General features: G+C 39.9%; 1 protein-coding gene across 1 annotated transcript in view; it reads right to left on the bottom strand.

Moving 5' to 3' along the window:
* The window catches only part of LOC104932092 (protein FAM19A2), a 71,653-nt gene that overhangs the window by 30,014 nt on the left and 15,930 nt on the right, over positions 1-25,709 (bottom strand). The window contains exon 2 of the mRNA XM_027288239.1: positions 7,189-7,289. Within this exon, the coding sequence (XP_027144040.1) occupies positions 7,189-7,288 (100 nt within the window). The 5' untranslated portion in view covers position 7,289. The remainder of the gene's footprint in view (positions 1-7,188; positions 7,290-25,709) is intronic.

The following is a 25,709-nucleotide window of genomic DNA, read 5'->3' as shown; positions in this document are numbered from 1 at the left end:
TTTATCTTTTGGAGTGTAGTGAAATTGTACTTTATTGCTTTACTTTACACTGCCACACAGCAAAAGGGCTACAACAGTCATAAATTTAACTATTTATAATTTGGCAGTTTTATTATATATTTCTTAGCTCTTGTATTCTGATAAAAATGTAATATGAAATGTAGTAAATGTAAGAAAATAGCAAATGTTGCCTTGTTTTTTTTTAACATGCTGAAAAAGTGCACCATAAATGATCAATGAAATAAACAAATCTTTTCAGGAGGGGTGCCTTGAAGGCAGGCCAAGGGTGCATGCATTCTGGGAACCACTGCAACACATCATAAATATGAAGCAAAATATAATTTAAGGCCGTTTCTGTTCTATTTGTTTATATAAACTGCTTTATACTGTGTGTAAATAGACATTGCAAATTGTTATATTGTAGCACGGCAACAAAGATTAAATTTTAGTGAATAGTAAATTGATATTGTTTTTTTAAAAGCAGGATTCAATTATATACCATCCACTGCCTTATGAAGAGCACAGTCGAAGCCTTTTGACACACACACTACACAGCAACATAGAGATGTGTGTCATGATTCAAATGTGACAGCCATGAACTGCCAGACAGTTAAAATAGTTTATTTATTTTTTGTTTGTTTTTTACATCTAATGCCAAAGTTTTGATAATTGTTGCTTTTGTTAATATCAAGAAATGATATTGGATTAACATAAATAAAAAGGTGAGATTAACTGGAGTCTCTTATATGAAAGTCGGACATGCACATGCACACACATCCACCACGCTGATCTTCCTTAATTTTCCATTCACTGCATAAAGGGCCCACTACTTGCTGCATTGATGCTTAAAATTGTATTTTATGTAAATCATGAGGTGCAATATGAAGACAATTCTGGAGATACTGGGTTGGTTTATCTGTAAAGTGTATTACAAGAGACTGAATGGCAATAAATAGCGATCTTGATTATCTGCCCCAATCAATTGATTTTTCAATTAGTTGATTTAATTAATTTGACCTCTAGTTCACTCCCTCGCTCTCACATAAAAGACATAAACACACTCTCTGACCAGTGAATCAAAAGTGGTAGGGAATGAAAATTTTCACATTTATAATTTTCAGCCTGAATTTTTCACAAGCCATATGGAGCCATGTTGTAGATCAGGCATGGAGTGCAACTTTACTGTGAAGCAGCCTCTAAGGAGGGCAGACAGCCTGTCTCTGCACATCACATTAGAGAGCCTCTTTAAATGTGCATGTGTGTGTGTGTGTGTGTGTGTGTGTGTGTGTGTGTGTGTGTGTGCGCGCATAGGTTTGTGTGCATACGTGTGTGTGCATATGTGTGTGTGCATTTAGTGCAAGCCTGTCTGTGTGCATGACTGAATGCACATGCCCTTCTGAGCTTGTGTGAGAGTGGTTTAACACATGCATCTTAGCATCCCTATACATCTTTGTCCTTACATCTCTGTTTCCCCTTCCTGGCAGACAGGATTCCTTTCAGAATAAGTTAAATTCTTAGTAGCCTGTAATCAGTGGCGATGTATGGAGATTGCAGCCTATAGACTGAGAATCAATGACTCGACAGTGTGTGGTGAAGTGATCAGCATTATCGCTGTTTCGCTTTACTTCAAAATCCAAGCCAAGCTGTTTCTCCAAGACTATTGGCAAAGTCACTGAGACATTTAACCGAGGCCTAGATGTTGTCCACAAATAAGATCTCTTCATTGCAAGAGATCTGTACTCCACTAAGCGTGTAAGAGGTCTGTGGTCTGCGTATAAAGCCACACAGTTCTGTAGTAATGTGTGTACTAAAACATGTGAATAAGAGGAAAAGGCAGAAGGATGGATGGTTTAACAGATGGAGGGGAATCGATGTTAAAGGAGAGGCATCTCTGAGAGATAAAAATATGTGGAATAAAAGGTGAACAGAAGCTAGGCAGAAAGACACACACACACACACACACACACACACTCACACACATATACAAGCATGCTGAGATTTCTTTTGCCACCTCAACTTTTCTTCTGAGGTCGCCACAACTGTCTTGTCAGCACATGCCTCTTGAGCTGGTGGCAAGAACATAAATACACACACTAGGCCTGGGAGATTTGGCCAAAAAAATAAAACCTTTTTTTTCTTTTTTATCTCAAGTTTGGGGGAGATTAATAATTTTAAATTAATTTTGTTTCCCTGCAAAATGTGGTGAAATAGCAATAATAAAAGACTTGCACCATCTGCAAGATCCAAAAATACAGGTCGGCTACAAGCTGTCAGAAGCAGGTGCTGGAAAGGAGATGGGATGGACTTTAATGATCAGTTTTAGAAAGTCCAGAAGAAAGTCCACACATTAATTGATTTGCTCCTGTGTTAGCATCATCTAATATTTGCAGGCAGCTGGCTAACATTAGCAAACATCTGTCGACGCCCATAGCTTCACACCTTGTAACACAAACACAAACTGACCTCAGATCACTGTCTTTTGTCATTCTATTCCTGTCATTGACTCAACTGTTAAATTCACTTGAACATGACTAAACTCCTGGAGTTAAGATACATAAAGTCGTGTATAGTAAGGTGTGCTAATAGTGGAAATATTCACGTCACAATTTATAGGATTGTCATGAATCAGAACAGCTATTATCTACAATACCTTTTTACTAAAAGTAATGTTTTTGTACACAATGTAGGGATATCACAATTTTCCAAATACACAATCCAAATTTATTGTTTTGTTTGATAGATAATTGTTTCATAGCTTGATAACTATTTACATTTTCAAATTCTTCTTTAAAAAGAGGCAACATGATATAACAGTGTGACATAACCACTATATTTATGGGAGAATGTACCACAGTAAGAGCTTATGGTCAAATTAAAAAAAAAAAAAAAAAAAAAAAATATATATATATATATATATAAATAATATATAATAATATGAATATAATAATATCTATATATATATTTAAAAAGTAAAAACAACACCTAGTTCACCAGTCAACTGGGTCACTAGTTGGTTAGTTACAAGCCACTCTTTAATAAAAGGTGGCCTTGTCGGTAACCTGAAGCCTAATGTGATGTAGACTAGTGGGTTTGTTGTGAGAAGTGAGTCTCTCCCGGTGCCAGCACATCGTCACAATCACATAAATGTGCTATAATGTTATTTTAGTCAGCTGTAACGGGGCTAGATCAGCATAACAAGGTTGTGTTGTCACAGAAGATAATTGCAATGTTTCTTGTAACAGCTTCCTCCTGTATTCTCACAGCAGAATTGAGTGAAACAATTTATCACCACGCATAAATACTAACACACTCAAGAAGCTACTGTAGATAACTGTGGTAACAATGGACATCAAGGGTCAGTAAAAGAATTGCATTTCATGTGTGACGCCAGGAGTGTTCATGGTGTCAAGATGAAAACTGTAGGTGCAAGCTATGTGATGTGTTTTTTTTTTAATTCAGGTGTGAGCCTGAAGGTGCACACAGGTGGAGTAAAAACATGAAAACACTGGGTGAATTGTCAATCCTGCTTTTAATTTTGCTGATCAAAAATTAATAATTTTGGTCAATTTTGGATTTAGAATTTTAATTGCGATAACCCTGAGCACGTTGTAATAACGTTTTAAGATGTAGACTTTTTCATATCGTGCAAAAACAAAAATTTGAATTGAATCATTTTCATTTATCATCCAGGCCTAACACACATACATCTTTGTCATAACCTCTGCTACAAATACAGTTAAGCTATATGAAGGAAAGGAGGCGAGGAGGATGTAATCACAGCAGCCATCATGCAGCGGGGTACCATGATGGATTCAGTCACTCCCTCGACCCAGTAGTATCACAATCAAAATTTCATTACATGTGAACATATGTATGTGTGTAAGAGGAAGAGACAGCATGTGTGTGTAATGTATGTGTGCAAGTGTCAACCTTGAAGTGACCTAAGGGATTGTATTCAGTAATTATCTGATTACTCGTATTTTTTTCCCCCACTCAGACAACCTGCAACTGGATAACGCTGTAACTCCCTGATTACAACTTACTCCACAATCAATCACCCATTAACAGGAGCGCACAGACGGCACACACGTACACACAAACACACACTCATACGACTGTGTCACTACCAACAGAACCACTATTTTACAGGATAAAATAGCCATGGCAGAATCTAAACTACTAAACTTTTCTCATCTTGTGTCGTTTCATTGTATCTCTCTCACCTCACTGTTTTAAGTGTTTTTTTTTTTTTTTGCTTTGTGCAGACATCAGCACTTCACTGAAAGCCCAGTGATGCTCCACAATAAGGGAGCATCTCCGTCCTTTCTCCACGTCTTTTCACCATCCCTCTATTTATGAAAATGTTTGCCCTTGCCTTGTCAAGAATGGCTGGCAGCCCGAGAGTAGCAGAGTCAATCTTACACACAAACAGAAACAACACACACACACAACCATGATTATAGGTACTTGCATCAAAGCAAGGACACACACAAGGGAGACACACTTACTGTACACACACACACACACACACATATATAACTCACACAAAGAACCTTTTAGTTTCTGGGAAGTGATAACATTATGAGAAATTTCTACACAGAAGGCCAAAGGACTAATGTAATATCAGTCGAAGATGCTGCGTCCTTTTCACAGATTTTAGGAAAAGATTCAAACTCATCAATCATTTTCACTTTCAGTCATCCCCTAATGGAACATCCGTGCACGGCAGATGTTGAGACATACAGTATGCTGACTGCAGTATAAATATCTTTAGCTTCAGTGACGTAAGACAGCCAGTAACAACACTGGCAAACAACGATAATCAGTTCAGATGAAGGGCAGCTGGTGACTGCCACTTTATCACAACAGAGCTTAACATTTTAAAGCCATCAGTTCCCATCATATGAAGTCAAACGGTCAATACAAAACCTTGACTCCATCATCACTTCTTGGTTTTGTCCTTGTCAATTACCCTGTTTTTTTTCCCTCCAAAAGTCTGGAGGCCTGAAATTATAATTGCTGTCCTAATGATCATTTCTGTAACAGCAGCATCAACCTTTTAAACTTGCAGTGTGACATCTTGAAACCCCTGGAGCGCAAAGATTTGCATCTTTGTTCACGCCACCAAATTATTTTAGTGTAATGTAATCACATCTCCACATGCTTCCTCTACCACAACAGATTTAAACTCATTCTCTGCAGCCCTTTTCCACCTCACAAACGTTTTCTTCCACCGTACTCAGTTGACCATGCAGACTGTCTAGTATCTGGTCTGTTCCCACCATCTCAGACCATGTACTGGACCATGGATGACAGAGCTTTCTCCACAGACACCCTCTTACCCTCTCTCTCTCTGAAACACCTGAAAACTGCTCCAAACTCTCATTTAAATCTCTAAACATTCACTTTATTTGTAACAATCAGTATGAAATCAACAATTATTAAATGGATTGCCTTGAAATTTTCATCATCTCCAGAGGATGAATTGTAATCAGTGATCCCTAAACTTTTCATCTTGCACTATTTTTAGGTCAAAAGTTTATTGTATTTACACTTATGATCAAATACCTACACACCTAATGCAAAAATAAATATACAAGTGATCCAATACTGCAACACTACAAACAGCAGCTATGGAAATTATCAACACCTCTCTAACAACTAACTTTACTTTAGACCTAATAGCTAGACAACTACTTGTTTATGTTACTGTGTATATGGGTATATGAATATTTAACATCATCTGCACTGCCTGGTGTCATTTTATCACAGAGGATCGCTTCAGTGAGGTAGCTAGCTTAAATGACTGGTGCTCAGTGTTTTCATTAAAGTTCTCACGAGTGTGATGAAATGTGAAAAGGAAAATGATAAATGGTGAGTGGGAGAAATACATAGTTGATTAAAAATGCACCAAGACCAAATAAATTGGAGTTAAGGAGTCACAAATAAGATTTAAGGATAAATTAACTAAGGATTAATTAATTTAACTATTATTTATAAATGTATTTTGTTTTATCTTTAATTTGTCTAACCTTTTATGACTTTGTGATTTTTTGGGCTCCATAGACATCTTCATATTAGTATATGAAGTGTTCCCCCTCAAATCCCATTTTAACTTCTGCATATAATGTATAATGTTCAGTGTATAAATCCAAAGAGATCTATACATAACAATTAACATATTAAAAGGCAGATGTTATAAGCAAAAGCTTGATCCTACACCTTTTCGGTCACGGTTACTTGCTTTGATTTATTTATCTTCGTGTGTATTTGAGTTGTATAAACTGAAGCGATGACCATCTCTATGACAGTGTCAAAAAAATGGACATTATAACCATCATAAAATCAGATTTTATTGCAGGCGTAACCTGACAAAGTGTTGGGGGCATTTAGAGGTTTGTTGCATTGAATGTAGCCACAGCCAATAAAATCTACACATTGAAAGCTTCACAAAGATACACAGAGGAGTTCATATTCATATTTTCAGCCCATGAGTGTATTTAAGTGAACAGCATGACCTCAGGCACAGAAAGCTCTTACTCATAAACTGATACAGTAGCAGGTGCGATTCGCTCTCTATTAAAGCTTTTTTTCCTGAAGGTAGGTAATCTTCTGTGTCACACACAGCTGATCATTGTGAACTACAGAGGCTATGATACCTAACCTTCACATGAGAAATGAACTGGAAAGTAGTAATAGTCCTCAGGGCTCAATCATGCTAGTGACTCAGCCACTTGGCTCACATGGGAGGGGTATCACGCATCCAGGGATTTCTAATCCATAATGCTCACTGCTCACTGTCTCTACTGTAACCTACAGGCATTTTGGAGTGTCGCCTCACTCTGATGGGACTGCAAAGACGTGCAGCCCCTGAACTGAAAAGACCTTTCTTGTTACATTACTGCTCTCCTTCCTTTTTTTTAAAGAATTTTTTGTGTGTTCCTCTTGGCAACCAGCCTCCATAGTCTCGTATTTCATTGTGGATCCGACCTCTGCATTCCCTCGGGTGGCACACACCCTATTCACTCCAACTTTACAACATGTAAAAAGAAATTGGCTGCAGAGGCTGCCTGCAGCGTAATCCACAATAGATCCAATACAGTCAATTTTGTACACAGACACTGACAGGAACACACACAAAAATATATATGCACACATGAACGGACATAAACACATACATCTACCTACCTGTGTGGCTCCTGTGTGCATGTGTGAGGGAGGCCAGACAGAGGGACAGCAGTAGACTCCACAGACCTACTCCACAAATGCAAGGACCCCGTTCCCGCATTCTGCAGGAAAGAAAGTAAAACACAGAGAATACACATAAAATAACAAGTAGAATATACTGTACACTGGAAGACGTTTTGCTTCCTGTTGTGTAGTGTGTAAATGCAGATTTATTCCCTCTTGCTGACTTTTTAGTCATGCTAGGCAACAAGATTACAGTGACTGAAATATCTCTATAATCTATAACTATTTGATGGATTACTATAAATCAGAAGGCAAATCCCCATGATATTATGGATACGTTGATTTTTCCTGCACCACCAGTGGATCTGCACTTATCTAGTGAAATCTCAATGTATCTCATGGAGTGGGCCAAACTTTTCCACAGGCATTCATGGTTCCAAGACAATAAATCCTAATAACTTAAAAGATCCACTGACTTTTCCTGAAGGGCCACCACAAGGTTGACATTTGTGGCTTTGACTGAAATCTTAACAACTATAGGATGGATTGCCATGACGATTTGGGCTGGATCTTCATGTTCCCTTCAGATTAAACTGACATCATTTTGGTGACTCCATCAAAATTCACGTTTCCCATACTTTGCTGGACCGTACCATGTTTGCATGCCAACACACAGACCTTTACACTGTGTCTCAGTTGTGTACTTCCAAACGTACACTTGCTATTTTGAATGCACTGACACTGTCAATTATGGCAAAAATGCAGTGAACTGCGAGTACCCAAGATGGCGCATTTACAACTGTCAAAGAGTTGAGCGTGGAACGCTGGACACTTCTTGCCCTCAGTGGTCGCTACGCTTTTGCTCCCCTTCTGCTTTTGGCTATGTCACATTGTGAAAAATGCTGCCAAGGAAGCTGCTGGAGCCGAAGTGGCTGTGGTGAATAGCACAGTATATAAATGTAAGTTGTACATATGTTTAAAAATTGTATTTCGGCAGTCAAATGCTGGGGCTTTTGCTAGGCCTGGTTGCATTAAGCGGTCATTTCTGGTTGGTGCACAACAGCCTAACTCTGACTGAGACACAGTAATAGTCTTAATAAAACACACATGTACAATACGTATAAAACATATACACACAACTGAGTTTCACACACAACCTACAGTACTTCTTTGAAAAAAAAACGAATTGGGAAAATTATTGTTTACTGAAAATACATTTAAAATATGGTGAGTGACACAGAGCTAGAGATGAAAAGAGAGAAACAAAGTGATGAAGTTCACAGACTATATTATTTGTAAACTGTCTGTTTAATTCAGTATTTTGGCAGCTAATAAGAACACGTCAAAAACAGTAATGTGCCAAGTTCTGTTAATACTGTCTACATCGTCACTGCCCAGTGATTAACTACTGTGTATGTTTTTGTGAATTTGGATGGCTGCAAATAGATGACATCTGTTGTTGATGTGTGAAGAGTACTGTAATCCAAAGCAGTCCAAAGCTTTTCCAGCCTACACAGGTCTGACAAATATCATTCACACACAAACTCAAAAAACAAAGTGATAAACCTTCTAATAAGAACTTCTTTTTTGTTGTTTTGCTCTGGGCAGGGTGCAGAACAAAGAGTAAACATTCCAAAACACACAAAATCTTGATGTGTGAGTGTGTGTCTGTCCAAATGCTGACAGGTGTTTACATTGAAGTGGTGAGCCGGGATGCATATGATTAAAGTACTTTATATTCTGAGCACTAAGCAGCACAGAAACTTCCACAACAGACAGACAAACTGTCTTTCTCCACCAGGAAAACTGTGTTTTGTAAGTAGGCTTGTATACCCCATATATATGTGTGTGAGTGTGTGAATGAATAACTGCAGGAGGCAAGCGAAGCATAAGACTACAATATAACATGAAGAAAAAACCTAACAACCCATTTTACTGTGAACACATCATGTTGATAGGTGGACGTGGGTGTATCTCAGTTGTCTGGAGGATGTAGATTTGCCCCAAACACTTAAACTCTGTGAACTACTACCACTCTTGTTTGCACACTGTTGACCACTTTGCAATTCCCAACTCTCCACACCTCAAGGAGTTGATTTTTGTCTTTACATTTTTTGACAGAGGAGCTTTTACTCAGATCGGAGTAAACATGATGTTGCCTTGTATGTCTTTTTCTTGGTTTTAAGTGCATAATTATTTATTTATTTTCTGTTTTCTGGGAAATTGGAATGAACACTGAAGACTGGAACTAGAATCAACTTGTAGTATAATAAAGTGATGTGCATGTAATTTCCTAACACTGTGGGCTTACTGTCAGGTTACGCTTTACTTTTCATAGTTAATTCACTTTTCTAGTAAGCTAGGAAATGTGTAGCGCAGAAAACAAATCTTGTGAAATACATTTGAGATTATATGTGATGACGTAAGAAATGCAAACTCTCCAGGTTTGTTTGAGAGTCTGTGCAGATGAGATTACACGCACACACACACACACACCTGGCTGTGTCTGTGTATGCTTATTTATGCACACGTATTTGGGCATATGTCTGCATGCATGCGTGTGTTTGTCATGAGGAAGTGTGTGCGTGTGTGTGTTAAGCCCTGGCGTGAATTCTGAGCTGGGTGTGTGAGTCATCTGGCTATGCAGCCAGGCATTTCTAGAGCCGGGAGAAGCTGCAAAGCCAGACAGGCTGAGCCAAGGCTTTCTCTGGTTAGAGGGCATCACATACACATACACACATATACACACACCCGCAGAGAATCATACACATATACGATTTATTGTCGCTTTTCGTCCGTTCTCCCATTCATCTCATCTTGTCTCCTTTAGTCTATCTCCCTCCACCTCCTTCTCTTACCCCCCTTCCTCCTATCCACACCTATGCTCTGCTTGTAGTAAATAATTAGGAAACAAAGCAGAGACACTGCCTGCTTCCTCTCCAACTCATTTAGACACACAGCAGTGTTTGTGATGATGCAGTGCCACTTCATTTTGGCTGGTTGTTTGGTCTGTCTGCCGCAGAATGAGTGGGTGTGTAATATAGAAATGGATTCAGAAAGGAGCAGGAAAAGAGAGAGAGAGAAAGAAAAAGGAGGGGGGGGGAAGCTGTGTGTGTGTTTGTGTGTGTGTGTGCCTGACTGCTCAGGAACACGGGGTCCTGATCAATAGTATCTAAACAGCTTGACTCTCCATCAGTATCAAACTCAGTCGCCGATGGTGACTCATGCGCACACAGACACACACACACTTACATTTACAGACTCACAAACATCCTCTTGATGCATTGATGAACCAAAATACTGTATATTCTGTAATATTGTGTGCTAACTGTTTGAGGACATTACCGTTTACACTTAGTGTTCATCTGCATGTTGTATATGTGTCGAGAAAATGTTACCAGCAGCCCCTTCAGGCACTGCAGACGTCAGATAGAACCTCCTCTGATCTTATTTGCCGGTGTGAGTAGCAGTAAGAAAAGCAGCATTGGATCCTCTAACCCTGGATGATGTAGCTTTCATTAACCGAACACACAGGAGCAAAGCAGAAAGGAAGAGTAAGAGGAGAAAGAGATAGAGCTGGAGAAAGAGTGGTGGTCTCAGATGAGTTCTGCAGTCTGTTCCATCCCTTTAATTAGTCCCATTGGAATGCCCTCCCCGCTCCACGCGGCTGATCAGCTTCCCTTTCTATATCTCCAGTCTGTATTTGTGTGCGTGTGCACGTGGGCGTGTGTGTTTGTATGCAACCTAGCTAAAGCTGGACAGACATCTCATGGGCATATGAGCTCTAGTTGATCTCCCAACGGTCGAGGAGAAAAATGTAGTGGAAATACATTAATATTCAAGCAGATTTCATTCCCTAAGATATCCACCATTTGGAAAAAACCGGATGCCTGAACACTCTACATCACTTACTGCGGCAATTAACATGAAGTAGTTTTGCTATCAGAAGATATATAGCGTCACTACATTATTTCTTGTCCAGAAAAACGGAATTGGTGGTTGTTAATTTTGATAAATGGTCTTACTCTGCGTCTGTATAAAGTACATTTAAGGCTCTTTCACACTTGAAAACAAATTCTGGGGCCATTTGCCCATTGAGTGGGGTTTGTTATGGGCTGGTGTGAAAGCTCGGTTTACGGATCCAAACTGAACCCACATGAAAAGAGTGGAAACCAAACAGACAATGATCTGTGATAAGACTTTTGTGTGAGAGATTTGTATAAGAGCATATAGAGTAATGTATAGGTTCATTGAAAAGTGTGTGATGTAGTATTATGCTTCCATTATATTAGTTAATTTAGTTAGTTACTTGCCAAAATTGTCCAATTAGTATAATTAAAAGAAAACAATGTATTATGTTTTTTCTTTGACCCAAACAAAATGTACCAAACTAGAGGCGTGAAAAATATTCTCAGTGCTGTGAGTGTGAGTTTGTCATTAAATGTGAGAAAAGACTTGTGCACCAATTAGTGGTGAAATCAGTGAACTTTTTGTTCACGTTTCTCTGTCTTTGTGCCTGAGATGTGTGTATCCACTACCTCACACAAAGTTAACTAACATTTGTATGAAATGGAAATAATAGATATGGATATTATTCATCCTGAGAATTTAACAGAGAGATGACTAGCTCAGCCTCCTGTGGAGCAGAGTGGTACCATGGCTAAGGTCATCAGGATACTCACAGTAGCTTGCTGTGCTATTCAAGTCACAATATCAAAAGAAAAATGGAGGATACTGTCTGATAGAGGCAGCAAAGAGGAACGGAAAGGACACGGAGATGATAGAAAGGAAAGATGAAAGGTAAGGAGATGAGTGCATACAGTACAAGCGAAGAACAAAAGGGAATAGTGCGTAAGGATGAAGGAGAGGAAATGAAACAATCCCCATTCCCCAACAGGTCCCCAATAAGGCTATTAAGGATCACATGTTTTTGGATAACATGTTGAGTAATGTCATAAGTCCAGGAATAATTTTGGTAAAATTTTAGAACACTATAAAGCATTTCTCATAAATCAGTAACTTACATTATGTGAATGTTTGGAGCTGGAGAAAACTCGACCAGCTGCTTAGTCTGAACAAAAGAAAAATACTTTGCTGACTTATGCTGATTCGTTTTTAGCTACCCGACAGGTCTAGTGATTATCAGGCAGTCAGTTGCTCCATTACTTTGGTCCAGACTGAAATTTATTGACCACGATTGCCATCATTTTTTTCAAGTTCACGGTCCCCCTGTGATGAGCCAGATGTCCAGGGTGTACCCAAGACGCAACCTCCGGTGCTGGGAAATGAAGCCAACTAAAAAAGTGCTAAAAACTGTAAACGTCATACCTGCTTAACATAAGCATATTAGCATTCTGATGTTAGCATTTACAGTAGCTCCAAGCACTGCTGTGTCTAAGGATGTGTACTGGAACTAGTTTGTACAGCATGTCATCTGACTAGTGACACTGGAAGGCAAAGTGAAAAGCTGGCTGTCATAAGAGAGGGAGAGATACAGCATTGTTTAAATATGGGAATAATGCTGCATATTTTCAGCGTAGTGTCTTCTGGAACACATTTAGAGTTTTGCACTCAGTTGCTCACACAAAAAGTGACAAAAATTGTTTTAAAAAAAGAAATAGAGCGAGAAGCCACCTCAGCACAGGTGGGTGAGAATGTTAGATTGTTGATGGAAAGTTACAGCATACAGCCAGTCACTGGCATCCCTGTAAATTGTTAGTATTGTTAAAATGCGGATGCATCTGTTCCTCACATATAAATGTTTTTTTAAGCAAAGTTAAATGTGTCCATCCACCTTGCAAGGTTGCAGGTGACTGGAGCCAAACAACACTCGCACAAACATAACCTAGTTGTGCCAAACAGAAAAGGTTTTTAAAGTCAAAACCTCAGATAACTTGAATAAGACGACACTTGCTATAGTAGAAAAAAAGAAAAGAAAAGAAAAGAAGCCATGAAAGGTTGCAAGTGTGTCACTTGTGCTCAATTTCTGCAGTGGTACAATACATGTGTAATGGCTGCTTGTGAATGGATGAAACATAATAGCATGGTGATGATTTGTCAGAGAAAATATGTGTATTATTCTGAATTAATGAAAGGGTTTTTTTAGTTGTTTTTTTTTTAGTTAGGACTATGGCTCTCCAAACCTAATTGCAACCCCGGGAGATTTTTAGTTTGATTAGGCCTCGCTGATCCAAGGACTCGCTCGTGAGTTTGTGTGTGCATGTGTGTGTGTTTCATTAATGAAATCCAAAGTTTGGCCTTTGTGGATAAATTCACTCCATGTGACCTGTGGAGAAAGCCTGCAGCTTCAAATTAAGCCTCCAATTTAACAAGCATTGTGGAAACTCAACACTGTGTGCGTGTGTGTGTGTGTGTGTGTGTGTGTGTGTGTGTGTGTGTGTGTGTGCTGGGGTGGAAGCAGAGAGGAAAATGGAAAGAACAGGGAAATAAAATGAGGAGTGGGAAGCTTTTGGCTCCAATCCGCCTCTCTTCTTTTTCACTAGTTAACTGCATTGTATGACTTCAGCAGAGTGCACATCATAGACTTGACATTCCCATCTTTCAGATCATCTTTTGCCTTCTTCTGCTACGTGTGTGTCCCCAACGAAAGTTTGATTTGACCCAAAGGTGTCACACTCCGTCTATCTCCCTCTCTCTCTCTTTTGCTCTGTCTCTGTTCGCCTCCCGCCTTGCTAACCTGGAGAACTCATTGCACCGCTAGGTACGATCCTGATGTCAGTACAAATCAATCGTCTGCACACGACACAACCACCCCTAAAACATCCCCAGGTCAAACACAACACAAACACACACACACACACACACACACCGGCTGCAGAGTCTGTCTGCTGACAGTGCAGATCCAGGTGGTAAACGCAGTTATGTTGGCTGAGCCTTTCTATCATCCACAAGTCCAACAGCATCAGACAATAAAAGCAAAAAGGGAATTGCCAGCCCTCACCTACAGGCACAGGCTACACCATAGCTACAAGCTAACTTAACACTGCAAAAATAACATCAAAGCCCCTCTCTCCATAGAATACCAAGCACACCACTTTCATATTTATCTATCACATTTTGACTACGCTTCAAATTTCTGCAAGGTTCTTGGGCAGTAACAGAAAAAAAACCACTTTGAACTAAATAAACAAATGCAAAGTGGGGATCTCTTGAAGCTTTTGAATTTAGCAAATATATTAAAGCGAAATGCAAATGGCCACTGTGCAGTCCCTGAGAGAGGATAGCGTCAGGCATGGGAGAGCATGGACGAAAAAAGTAATCCAGGAGGAAGAAATGGCTTCTTTAATTCAATTTCAATCCAGTTTTTTTTTTTTTTTTTTTTTTTTTTTCCTTTGGCGGGGATTATTTAAAAACTAGATGAGCAAAGTGGAAATCCATCCAGTAGCTTGTTGACAAATGTAATGGTTGTTCTGCAGAGAAAGATAAAAGTGATCATGTTGCTGAACAAGCAACATTAGGATTTGAGCTAGTTTAGTAAGAGTCTCCTCAAAGGGTCTAAAACAATAAAGAGCTACTGAGCCTCAGATGTTTTAGCATAACCGTGAAGGTACCGGAGGCTGGAAAAAAAAAAAAAGAAGATACAGCTGGAGCAGGAAGAACGCAGGTTCTACTTTTCCAGCGCACTTTAATAGGAGTCTGATTTCATCCGTCCATCTCCCAGACAGACTGGTGAAAGTGACCGGCAGTAAAAGCACTTTCTTTCTCCCTCCCCCTCCCTCCCCCCCCTCTCTCTCTCTCTCTCCATGCACTCATCTCCTCTCCTGTGCCTCCCCAACTTAATTTTTCATCACACTGTGGTTTTCAGGGAACCGGCATTTTTTTTTTCTTTCTCCTCTCCACCACCCTCAGCTGATATATTTAAATTGTCTCTCCTCTTCTCCCCTTCCATTTCAATCTACCTCTCATGAATGCTTTGCTGGTCACTTCGCCCTCACATTATATTAGAGTTGGAAGGATTAGTCATTTTTCTAGCAATTTGTGATTATAGTGAATCAGCATTTTTGATAATAAGAGATTCACTAGCTTTTCCACTCACTGGTGATTCAGAGCACTTAACGTGCTGTGATACACAATACTGTACGTTTCTTCTTTATTCTAAGCTTATTAGAAGGCCATAAAAGACAGAAACATCATAATGTCATAACTTAGTCATAGCCTCATGTGCAGTGATAGTATTGGCTAGTTTCTTACTCAATGTGACAGCGTGACTGAATACATTACTGAACTGAAGGCTCAGTGCTGAACGCCACAGTGGTACAAACAGTGATGCGTTCAAGTAATATCGTACATACTGAAGTGCATTTGAAAAGTGATGTGACAGCTTAGCTTAGGGAAAAATTAGCAAAGTACAATGTCAGTGTTGAAGTGAACTCAAGGATACAATGATCAAAATCATCACAGGTTGTTTTATAGAAAAAAACAATGAATCAAAACTTTAAATAATCATAAGTCGCAGCCCTAATTTAGAAACAGGCAGTTTGTGACAAAGAAATATAGTTTAATGCATTTAACCCTTTTTCGGGTGTTTCTGCTCACTTTAACCAATGGTTATAAGTCCCAGAAGGCATGGTCACCACACATCTTGGCTAGTCATGCCATATTTTACTGTTTTAAGTTCAAAAATAAGTAAAGCTACTCAGAAAAGCCATCATGTGAGTCATGCTGTGCTCTCTGTGTAGTTCTGTTCTGAGACTCTTCATCGAGAAAGGTGTGCTCAATTTAAAAAGTTTGAGCGTTGTTTTCATGTTTCTTATTTCCATTAGTGATGAGTACTTTTTGCTCATGCTTGCCGAGTGATGTATGCATGATGTATGAGGTTGCTGTCGAGTCAGTGAGTTATTCCTATTTTTTTATTCTATTTCTGTTTCACTGATTTATGACTCAGCGATGTGATTTTTGATGAAAATGCTTCAAATGGATGCCAGAGGTTAAACACACACGCAAAAACACATGGCCTGCTTAGAGGGAACCTCTCATGTTACTCCCTCGAGATAACGAACTGAAGTGGCCTATAAAGACCACACACACACGCACACACAAACACACTTAGACAGTCTGAAACAACACCTGCCACTGACGAAAACATACACCCGCTTTAGAGCACACATAGTGAGCACTCGGCAGGCTCATACGCAATATTTTGTTTAAAATCAGTCAGTTGAGTTCAAAGAAAAGCTGCTGCCAGTTGGGAACCTCAACAATGTGCAATCTGAGTGTGAAAACCTTCAACCAGAACTGGATTCATCTCCGTGTGTCAGGAGGAGGACTGCCAACACTGTTGGTTATAGTTTATGTAGAAAGAAAATGTGGTTGAGAGAGAGAAAGCGATGGAGCGAGGTAGGAGAATATTAGAGGAGTTAACAGTCCACTTTCCCTGTTGTGTTTTCTTTTCCATTTTACAGAGAAATGGCAGGGAGGAGAGGAAAAGAGATGATGATCAGTGATGTGAGTAGATGAGAGGCAGGAGGTAATGATTAGTGTCCAAGCTGCCCTTAGAAACTTGCCTCAGATTAATGAATACTTAAAGAGGGGAAAAGAGCCTGAGAGATGGTAAAAGGGCATCGGTGCATCTTCTCCGCCTTCCTTTCTGTTCTGTCTGTGTCTCTTTTTCTCTAACAGATTAACACACAGGGCAGGAGTTTCTAAAGAACAATATAGAGATCACAACGGGATGTCTCACTGATGTCTTTAGTCCTCTCTGGTCTCATTCTGTAGTCTCTCCTAAACTCCCTCGATTCAGACCTATTTCACTGCCCTAAATGCATAATTTTGTAAATGAAGCATCTGCTTGGGTGGTCCCAGTAGGCCCATGTGTATCAGACTGAGGCTGACACACTCACACAAAGCCACATGCACCATTGCTCAAAAATAATTTTTGCTAACAGTACCCCCAAAATATGTAGCAGCTAGGAAGTAATTTTTATGGAAATATCAGTTTTTTTTTTAATTCATATAGCTTCAAATCTTAATGTTTCAGTATGTACAATGTTAAATAATAATAAGGAGCAGTAGGATATTTGGGAAGAATGTGAGAAAAAATACAATTACAGATGCCGATTCCTGCATAGACAATGAATCATGACATTAAAAGGTGGGTTGCTGTGTGAGAACAAAGTCTGTATTTAGGTTTTCCTGAATTAGGACAGTCTTTTATCAAGAGCACATTTGTTCTGCACGAGTCTGGTACTAGAGCCGTACAGATAAACAAACTTTTAAGACAAATAATAAGCTGGAAATACTACATAGAAAAGACAACCTGTCAATATTTATCTGTACAAAATCAAATACAGACAGATACCATGAAGTCACTGTTTCTATGGTAACATAACTTTGGTGTAACGGTGTATCGACAAACAATAGAAAACACATTTAATAACAGAGACGTACATTAAAAATATATCAATATAAAAACTGCTTATGGGACAGTAAAAATTATGTAGCACACACTCAAAGTGTTAACATATTCCATTTCATACCGTGTGTTATAGCTGCTATAGACAGAGTGTTTGTTTGTGAATGGATACGCATATGCATCTATTTATGTCTACAGATGGATTATAATGATGTCACATTACACTTCACCCCTTTTCTCTCCTTCCCAGATCACTCCTCGTTGCTTTCCTGTTTCACCTACCAGCCTGGTGCACATAACTTATGCATGCTGTTTCCATACATTTTTCCATGATTTGGTGTGTGCCTGTGTGTGTGTGTGTGTGTGTGTGTGTGTGTGTGTGTGTGTGTGTGTGTTATGTTGGTCAACCAGCAGCCATAGATAGCAGTAGAGCAGTAATGGTGTATAACTCATCCTAATGATGCAACAGTGAAGCAGCAGCTGAGGTCAACACAAGAGACTGTGGTGGAAGGTAAACTGCCTGGACACACATACACAGACACACACACACACACACACACACAGACAGATGAACAGACTCATGAATCAATCAATCCAACAAACACACCTCCAGGCCCATAAACATGTACCCTAGCCAATCTTTATATCACTCCCCGTCCACTTTCTCCCATATTTGCTTGTAGCCCATTATTTTTTTACATGTCCTTTTTCTTCCTTCCACCCCTCCACGCTTGCTTCTCTTTTCCCTCCAGCCTTCATCCCTCATCTTCTCCTCCCTCCCTTTCTCCGGTCTCCTGATGATATTGTTGGAGGTCAGTTGACGCCCTGAGGAAGAGGGCTGATGAATAGATCCATGATCACTGGCTGTAATTACAGTGTCAAATGAACTGTTGGCTGTCCAGTATGTGCAGGTTCAGTATGTGTGTGTGTGTGTGTGTGTGTGTGGGTGCGTGTGTGTTCTTTCCTAATGTGCTAGTCAGCTCCCCACAGATGCAGTTGCCATATCAGCATACACAACGACAGATGGGCTCCAGTTACACACACACAAACACACATGCAAATCCACACACAGGCATGCAAAACCACTGTCTCACGTATCGTTTATCATGGTCTGCAATAACAAAAAAGAAAAGCAGTGCGACCAATTAGAATATATATAAATGTATGTGCGTTTGTTTGCACGAATGGGAGCATTGTCTTCTTTTGTCTTCATCCCAATTATACATTTATGTTCAGGCTTATATGGGGACAAGCAGATTATAAACATTCAAGCACAATACATCCTGTCATTGCAAATTTGACTCAGCAGGACCTTCTTTACACTGCCAGGTAGTCTGGCAGAAGTGGAGATCTGGCACACGATGACACACACACACACACACACACTGAAACTCACATCACAAATTATTGCCAACAGATCAGGATGAGCTATTGACTTCTACACACATCCCTCCACCAGACATGATAATGGAGATCTGAAGCCACTGGGGCAGGCAGATCAGCAGCTGTGCTGGCAAGAACCAGAGACAGACAGACGCACAAACAGAGAGTGTAGTTTTCCTGGTGGGTGAAATTATCTATCTCTCTTTGTTTCTGTCTCACTCATGAAGACGAAAAAGACAGAAAGGAGTCTAACAAGAAGCATTATTCAAATTAGAGTGTATTTACACATGTTGAAGCTTATAGGTCTCAGACTAATATAAGTTTTTTATCTACTAATAAAGGGTTAAACTTTTATTTACACATCCAGTAGTTATGGACTAATGTTTTTATTCATGTGGAGTTTCTGGCAATCTGTCCAGTATTCACCATTGTTTTTGGTCTCTACAAAAGAAAATCTCAGGCTATTTAGCTGCTAAATGCCCCACTATGTTATCCATCTAGTTTCTAACTCTGTCTGTGTGCTGTTTGTTGCTGAGCAGGTACTGTGCAATTAGAACTTTTTCACAGAAAACAGCTGCCTGCTGCAGCCAAGAATTGTGCTGTGAGAGCAGTCACAGTGACCCAAAACAGTAAAGTTTCAGGCTGACTTCTTATAAAGCTTGGGTTCATTACTACAAGCGACCCCTTTAGAGTTGTCATTGATGCGTTGTTATTATAGAGATCTTGTTTTTAGCCACTTTAAACTGTGTGTGCGTGTGCATCAGAAGCAGGAATGAGAGAGTTCGACTGTTTTTGCCTCTGAGTTTGAGAATGATTTGATTTTCTACATCCTGTTCTATCTGGGCAGGCATTTCCCTGCACTGTCACTGTAAGTTGAGTAAATCATTTATACCGCTTGGCCTGCAAGCCAAACACACACACAAACACACACACAAACACATCCGCATCCACATGCAATCCTGTTTCCATGGATGTGTTATATGCACAACAAGAAAACATTTACATTGCCAAGGCGAGGCACCTAATCAAATTCAGAGCTACATCGTGAGAAGGAGGCAACATGGAAACACATTCCTGCCCCCTGTGTGTGTGTGTGTGTGTGTGTGTGTGTGTTTGTGTGTGTGTGTGTGTGTGTGTGTGTGTGTGTGTGTGTGTGTTTGTGTGTGTGTGTGTGTGTGTGTGTGTGTGTGTGTGTGCGCGCGCGCCTTTGAGTGCATGTGTGTGTGTATGCGCGTGTATGTGTCAGAAAGAAAGACAGACAAAGAGTATGTGTATGTTTGTGTGTGTGTGTGTCTAGTTGGTATTCCAGGGTGGCTTGTTGTGAGTGTGGTTTCCTACAATTCTTATCAGAGTTGTGATCACAGAAAACTGGTCTTCTCAAATGGAACACTTCCCTCCCTCGCACTATCAGGGAAACACACGCACACACACGCACACACACACACACACACACACTCACACTCACACTCACAGACACACAGTCATCCTTATTTTTCTCTGCTGATGATTTCCTTCCTTGAGTCTAATTCAATCTTCAACTTATAACCCGTCGCTGTAACGTGCAGCCAAGAACATGAATGCAATTTGGAACAATCTGAGGTGAGTATGTCTGTCTTATGAATATATAAGAGTTTTTCTTTTGGAAGTCCTGCCCAGAACCTGCGGAGGCATTCTGCCCGGGGACGGATAAAACAATTGCTGGCTTAGAAAAATTGAAAACAAAGAAGAAGAATAAGTAGAAGAAAAGCTTCAGCAAATACAAAGCACCACAGAGAAGGAGATATGTAATATTTAGTGGGAAAAGCACAGAGGTCGACATTTTGAAGATTGTGGGGGGTAGAAAAAAGCAAATGGCTGCCAGGTTGTACTTCAGTTAGCCCCTCTCATCCTGCAGTTTATTTCCTGAGATTGAAACACTCGCGAAATGGTCTAATTGACAAGGCAGTGGTGTAGTATAGTAACTCAAAGTACATAAGCACTCACATTAAAGCAACGCAGCACTTCAGTAGCAGGGGGGAGGATTCTGCGTCACACAAAGTGGTTCATGCAGAGGTAATAAAAAAAAACTAAGCTAAGAAGGATTTTGTTAAAAAATTTGGCTTTCGTTGATTCTGGGAAATGTGTCCCAGTTAGCATCGTGATGCTCACACACGCCCACAGCAGCATGGACGCTCTCTCACACACACATTCCTGTGCCACTAATGAACAGGCTGCTTTCTCACTTGGGATTTCTCTCCCTGTATCTTTCTTTCTATCTCCACTTCATCCCTCTATCCCTCCTCCCCTTCCTTCTGTGTTCTCATGACAGCTTCCCCTCCCCAGGGTTTAGAAGTTTGACATGTGTCACTCATACATACTCAGACTGGCAAGCTGTGAACACAAACACACAGACACGGAAATAAAACAGAAATTGACAAAGCACCTTTCCAAAAAAACAAAAAAAACAAAAAACAAGCCAGCTCAAATAAATGCACTGTGCAGTCTCTCTGTCTTTGCCTCTGTCTCTCACACACACCTGTGATCTGAGGTGGTCTTTCAGTCAGTGAATACATTAACACAAGACAGTATGATGCCTCTTGCAAGTGACTGTGTTGTCATCTGCATATTGGATGAACAAATAAATCTATAATTCTCAAACATCACAGGCTATTTGAAATGCGTTAATCCCCCCCGATCCGTAATGTATTCATGTTATTCATCTTCACACTTGACATACACAGCCCCTCTTTTTCAAATATTTGTCTTCACATAATTTTAATCAAATTTGCATGGAGTGATTTTCACAATCTAAAACATTGAGTCCCTCGCCTATATATAGCCAGGTAATCCGTTTGAAGATACACTTAACGTAACACTAGTTTAACATTGTATTGTATGATATGTGTGGTAATTGGAGCAACTAGTTATTTCTCTGCTTTTGTTGCAGGTCACAGTCATGTTTCATCAAAGACTTACAGCTGTGAGCCTCAGTGTCAAACAGCCGTACATTTTCAGGCTGACTTCAAACGGTTCATTTTTAGTCAATCATATAAGCTGTTTTACTCGGAGGCGTTGTTCAAGCCAGGTTGAAACCCTTTGAAAATTATCTGGTGCATGTAGATGTGTGTTACAGAAATAGAGAATAGAGAGAAGGGGAGAGAATGGATCATCATCACTGATGTCAGTTAATAGAGAACTGGTAGGTAAAAACTAGTTTAAAACCTCATCATCAATTCAGTGAATCTCTGACATGGGGAATCCTGTGATCTAGAAAACAGATGTGAATTGGATGCTAGCACTATGCAGAGCCTACCAGACTACTAGCACAATGAAAAGTTACAAAAACATATTTGTATCAATGTTTGACTACAATGACCTGAAAGTCTTTCTTTTTGCAAGTAAGATGAAGACTAACAATCTTTTAGATGAAGTCAGTTGTCAGATAATGATGATGACATACTTCCACCTCATTCGCAAGCAGCTTGTTTGTTGCCTAAACATTAGCTAAAGCCTACTTGCAAAGCCACGGGAGACTCTGTTAGATTACCTTCAAAAGTCAAACCAAACTTAGCTGAGTGTAACTAGCTTTATAATTGGCTATTATTATTATTCTAGCTGCCATCATCTCATCAATATGCATCTAAATCTGCCTCTTCCAGTTTCATGAATATCGAGGATCCACAAACTGGACTAAACTCGCTCTTGTAAATTCTGGGGATCAGTGATCAGTCGTTAGTCGTATGAATATTCACAGCTCATTCGCAGCTCATTCTGTGTGGCAGATGATTGGTCAACTCAACGTGCTGCTGCTCTCCTTCACTCACTGAATACAGTAAATGTATCAGTGCGAAGATACAGTACAAAGTGCAGGCTTGTCACATACAAAGCAGTGGAAAAAGTTTCAGTATTATTTTATTATTAGCTGACAATTAAAAATTAGTTTTGATCTTAGGTGGACCCCCTCCTTAAAGGGTTAAAATGACAAAATCTTTTATGACACCATATGTGATGTGTTTGTGCCAAAGGACCCAAGTTAGACACCAGATACCTAAAGGAATTCCCCGTGGTGCCAATAAATGATAGTGCTACATTTGCCCCCTCACTAGTTTTACAATCTAGCAGCTGTAGTTAGCTGTAGGGTGCTATCTCACAGACAAGGCTACATCTAAAACACCAACGGACAAACAATTAAGTGATCACATAGATACAAGAGTTACAAGCACAGTCTGTTTTTCAGAGAACAGAACATGTCTGGATACAGTTTGGACGATTTTTGCACAGCTGGGAGAGTTTATGGTTGTGTGTGTGTGTCCATAATTAAGCCTGATCGCTGTTGAACTTATAGAATAACACACATGAAGTACACATACAGAGCATGTGTGCACACCACGTGATTATATCTGATTACAGACTGCTGTCTTCTGGTTGTGACAGCAATTCAGATGTGCAGCTCGGCGCACACACATCATCTCACCGGCAGCACAACCTCTTCTGCACACACACACACACACACACACACACACACATCCACACAAGTACACATCCAGTGTCCCACCGCCCCTGACAGCATATTGCCAAAATAAACAGCATCAGCCCTGTCAACAGAGAAATCTCTCACTGCGAGCGAGAGACTCAGACATACACCTGGTCGTCACACGCCTACACAAACATAAATCCGTGCACGCACACACACACTCTCTGTATAAACACATCTGGCAGTCAGAGCTGTGCAGAAACACACACAACAGGGAGAAGAGGATCAGTGGGGTATTGATATTACAAACACACATGCAGATATGTGCTCTGTCTCTCCCTCACACACACACACACACACACACACACACACACACACTCCACCCCTGACAGAGATACAGACTGTTACTGACAGGCTGGAGGACAAGTGATTTCCTGGCAACCATCGTTTCCTTGCCTCTTAATTCAAGTTGTGGGAGGCAGGCAGTGTTGACATCTGAGACCAGGGTATGGGATCCTCTCATATCTGACCTTTAACACAGCCAGACCAGAGCAGGTAAAGGTCTACAGCTCCCCAATGACTTGCATAGATTCGATACTGCACACGAGAGAGAGAGAGAGAGAGAGAGAGAGAGAGAGAGGAAAGAGATAGATCACTGGGACAAACGGAGAGTCCTTGAATAAAAACCTATTAGCTACAAAGAAACGTAGGTTTCTTGCTGTTTCTTTCTTTTCAAGATCACTCATTCAGATTCCAATTTTTCCTCAGTAGAGCTTTGTGCCCATGAGATGACGTTAGCAAAAGCTTAAAATGGTACGACACTCTGAGTATCTCTCGTTTGAATTTATATTCATAAATACAGAATAAGATCCTCAATGGACTGAATAGGTTGCTTTACTCTAGGCTCTTTATAAAACACAACTCAGTGTGTGATTGCATCATTGACACAGCACCACTATGAAAAGTAGTCCGGTACCTGATAAAGAACATTTATATTGGACAATTCTGCAGTGCAGCACATGCGGTTTCTGTCCAGTGTTGACAAAGTTGCAATACTTTGAAACTGCAGCTACAATTTACTCTTCATAAGCTACAGAAACAATATGGTTTGGTTGAAAGACACTAAAATGTACTGGCTATGTAACATTAAAGCTATTTCACATCATGCCTATTGTTCAGTATTATACAGCTATAAACAAATGTACTTGTTATTTTGTAATTATGTCCAAAGGCACCATTAAAAGAACAGTTCAGTATTTTTGGAAATGTGTTCATTAACTTTCTTGCAGAAAGTGGAATGGATAGCAGAAAAGAAGATCAATGCCTATGTGTCCTCTAAATGTGAAGCTGATTAGCTTTGTGGCTTCTTTGAGTCTTGTCGCTGTGAGGTTGCAAGGCAGCCCGACAACTTGTCATTTTTACACTTCGGTTTTTGTACAAATTAGACAAACAAGATATGACATGTGAGTTAGTCAGTACATTTTTAGGGGTGCTGAACATGGGGCCAGGCTAGCTGTTTCTTGTTTCTAGTCCTTGTGCTAAGCTCACTGTCTGCTTAGACCAGTGGTTCTTAACCTGGGTTCGATCGAACCCTAGGGGTTCGGTGAGTCGGTCTCAGGGGTTCGGTGGAGCCTCCGCCCTGGAATTTTTTTTACCATTTGTTACAACATATCTTTGTGAGCAATCGTTTTCGAGGATGCTGGATTTGCCTTTGGACATATTACAAAAAAAATAAAAATGATTGTTAATAAATACTGTATAATACTGAACAATAGTCATGATGTGAAATAGCTTTAATGTTACATAGCCAGTAGATTTTAGTGTCTGTCAACCAAACTATATTGTTTCTGTAGCTTATGAAGAGTAAATTGTAGCTGCAGTTTCAAAGTATTGCAACTTTGTCACACTGGACAGAAACCGCATGTGCTGCACTGCAGAATTGTCCAATATAAATGTTTCTTTATCAGGTACCGGACTACTTTTCATAGTGGTTCTGTGTCAATGATGCAATCACACACTGGTTGTGTTTTTAAAGAGCCTAGAGTAAAGCAACCTATTCAGTCCATTGAGGATCTTATTCTGTATTTATGAATATAATTCAAACGAGAGATACTCAGAGTGTCGTACCATTTTAAGCTTTTGCTAATGTCATCTCATGGCACAAAGCTCTACTGAGGAAAAATTGGAATCTGAATGGTGATCTTGAAAAGAAAGAAACAGCAAGAAACCTACGTTTCTTTGTAGCTAATAGGTTTTTATTCAAGACTCTCCGTTTGTCCCAGTGATCTATCTCTTCTCCTCTCTCTTCTC

Source organism: Larimichthys crocea, chromosome XV (assembly GCF_000972845.2).
Source record: "Larimichthys crocea isolate SSNF chromosome XV, L_crocea_2.0, whole genome shotgun sequence".
Classification (NCBI taxonomy): domain Eukaryota; kingdom Metazoa; phylum Chordata; class Actinopteri; family Sciaenidae; genus Larimichthys; species Larimichthys crocea.
This window is presented reverse-complemented; position numbering and strand designations above follow the sequence as displayed.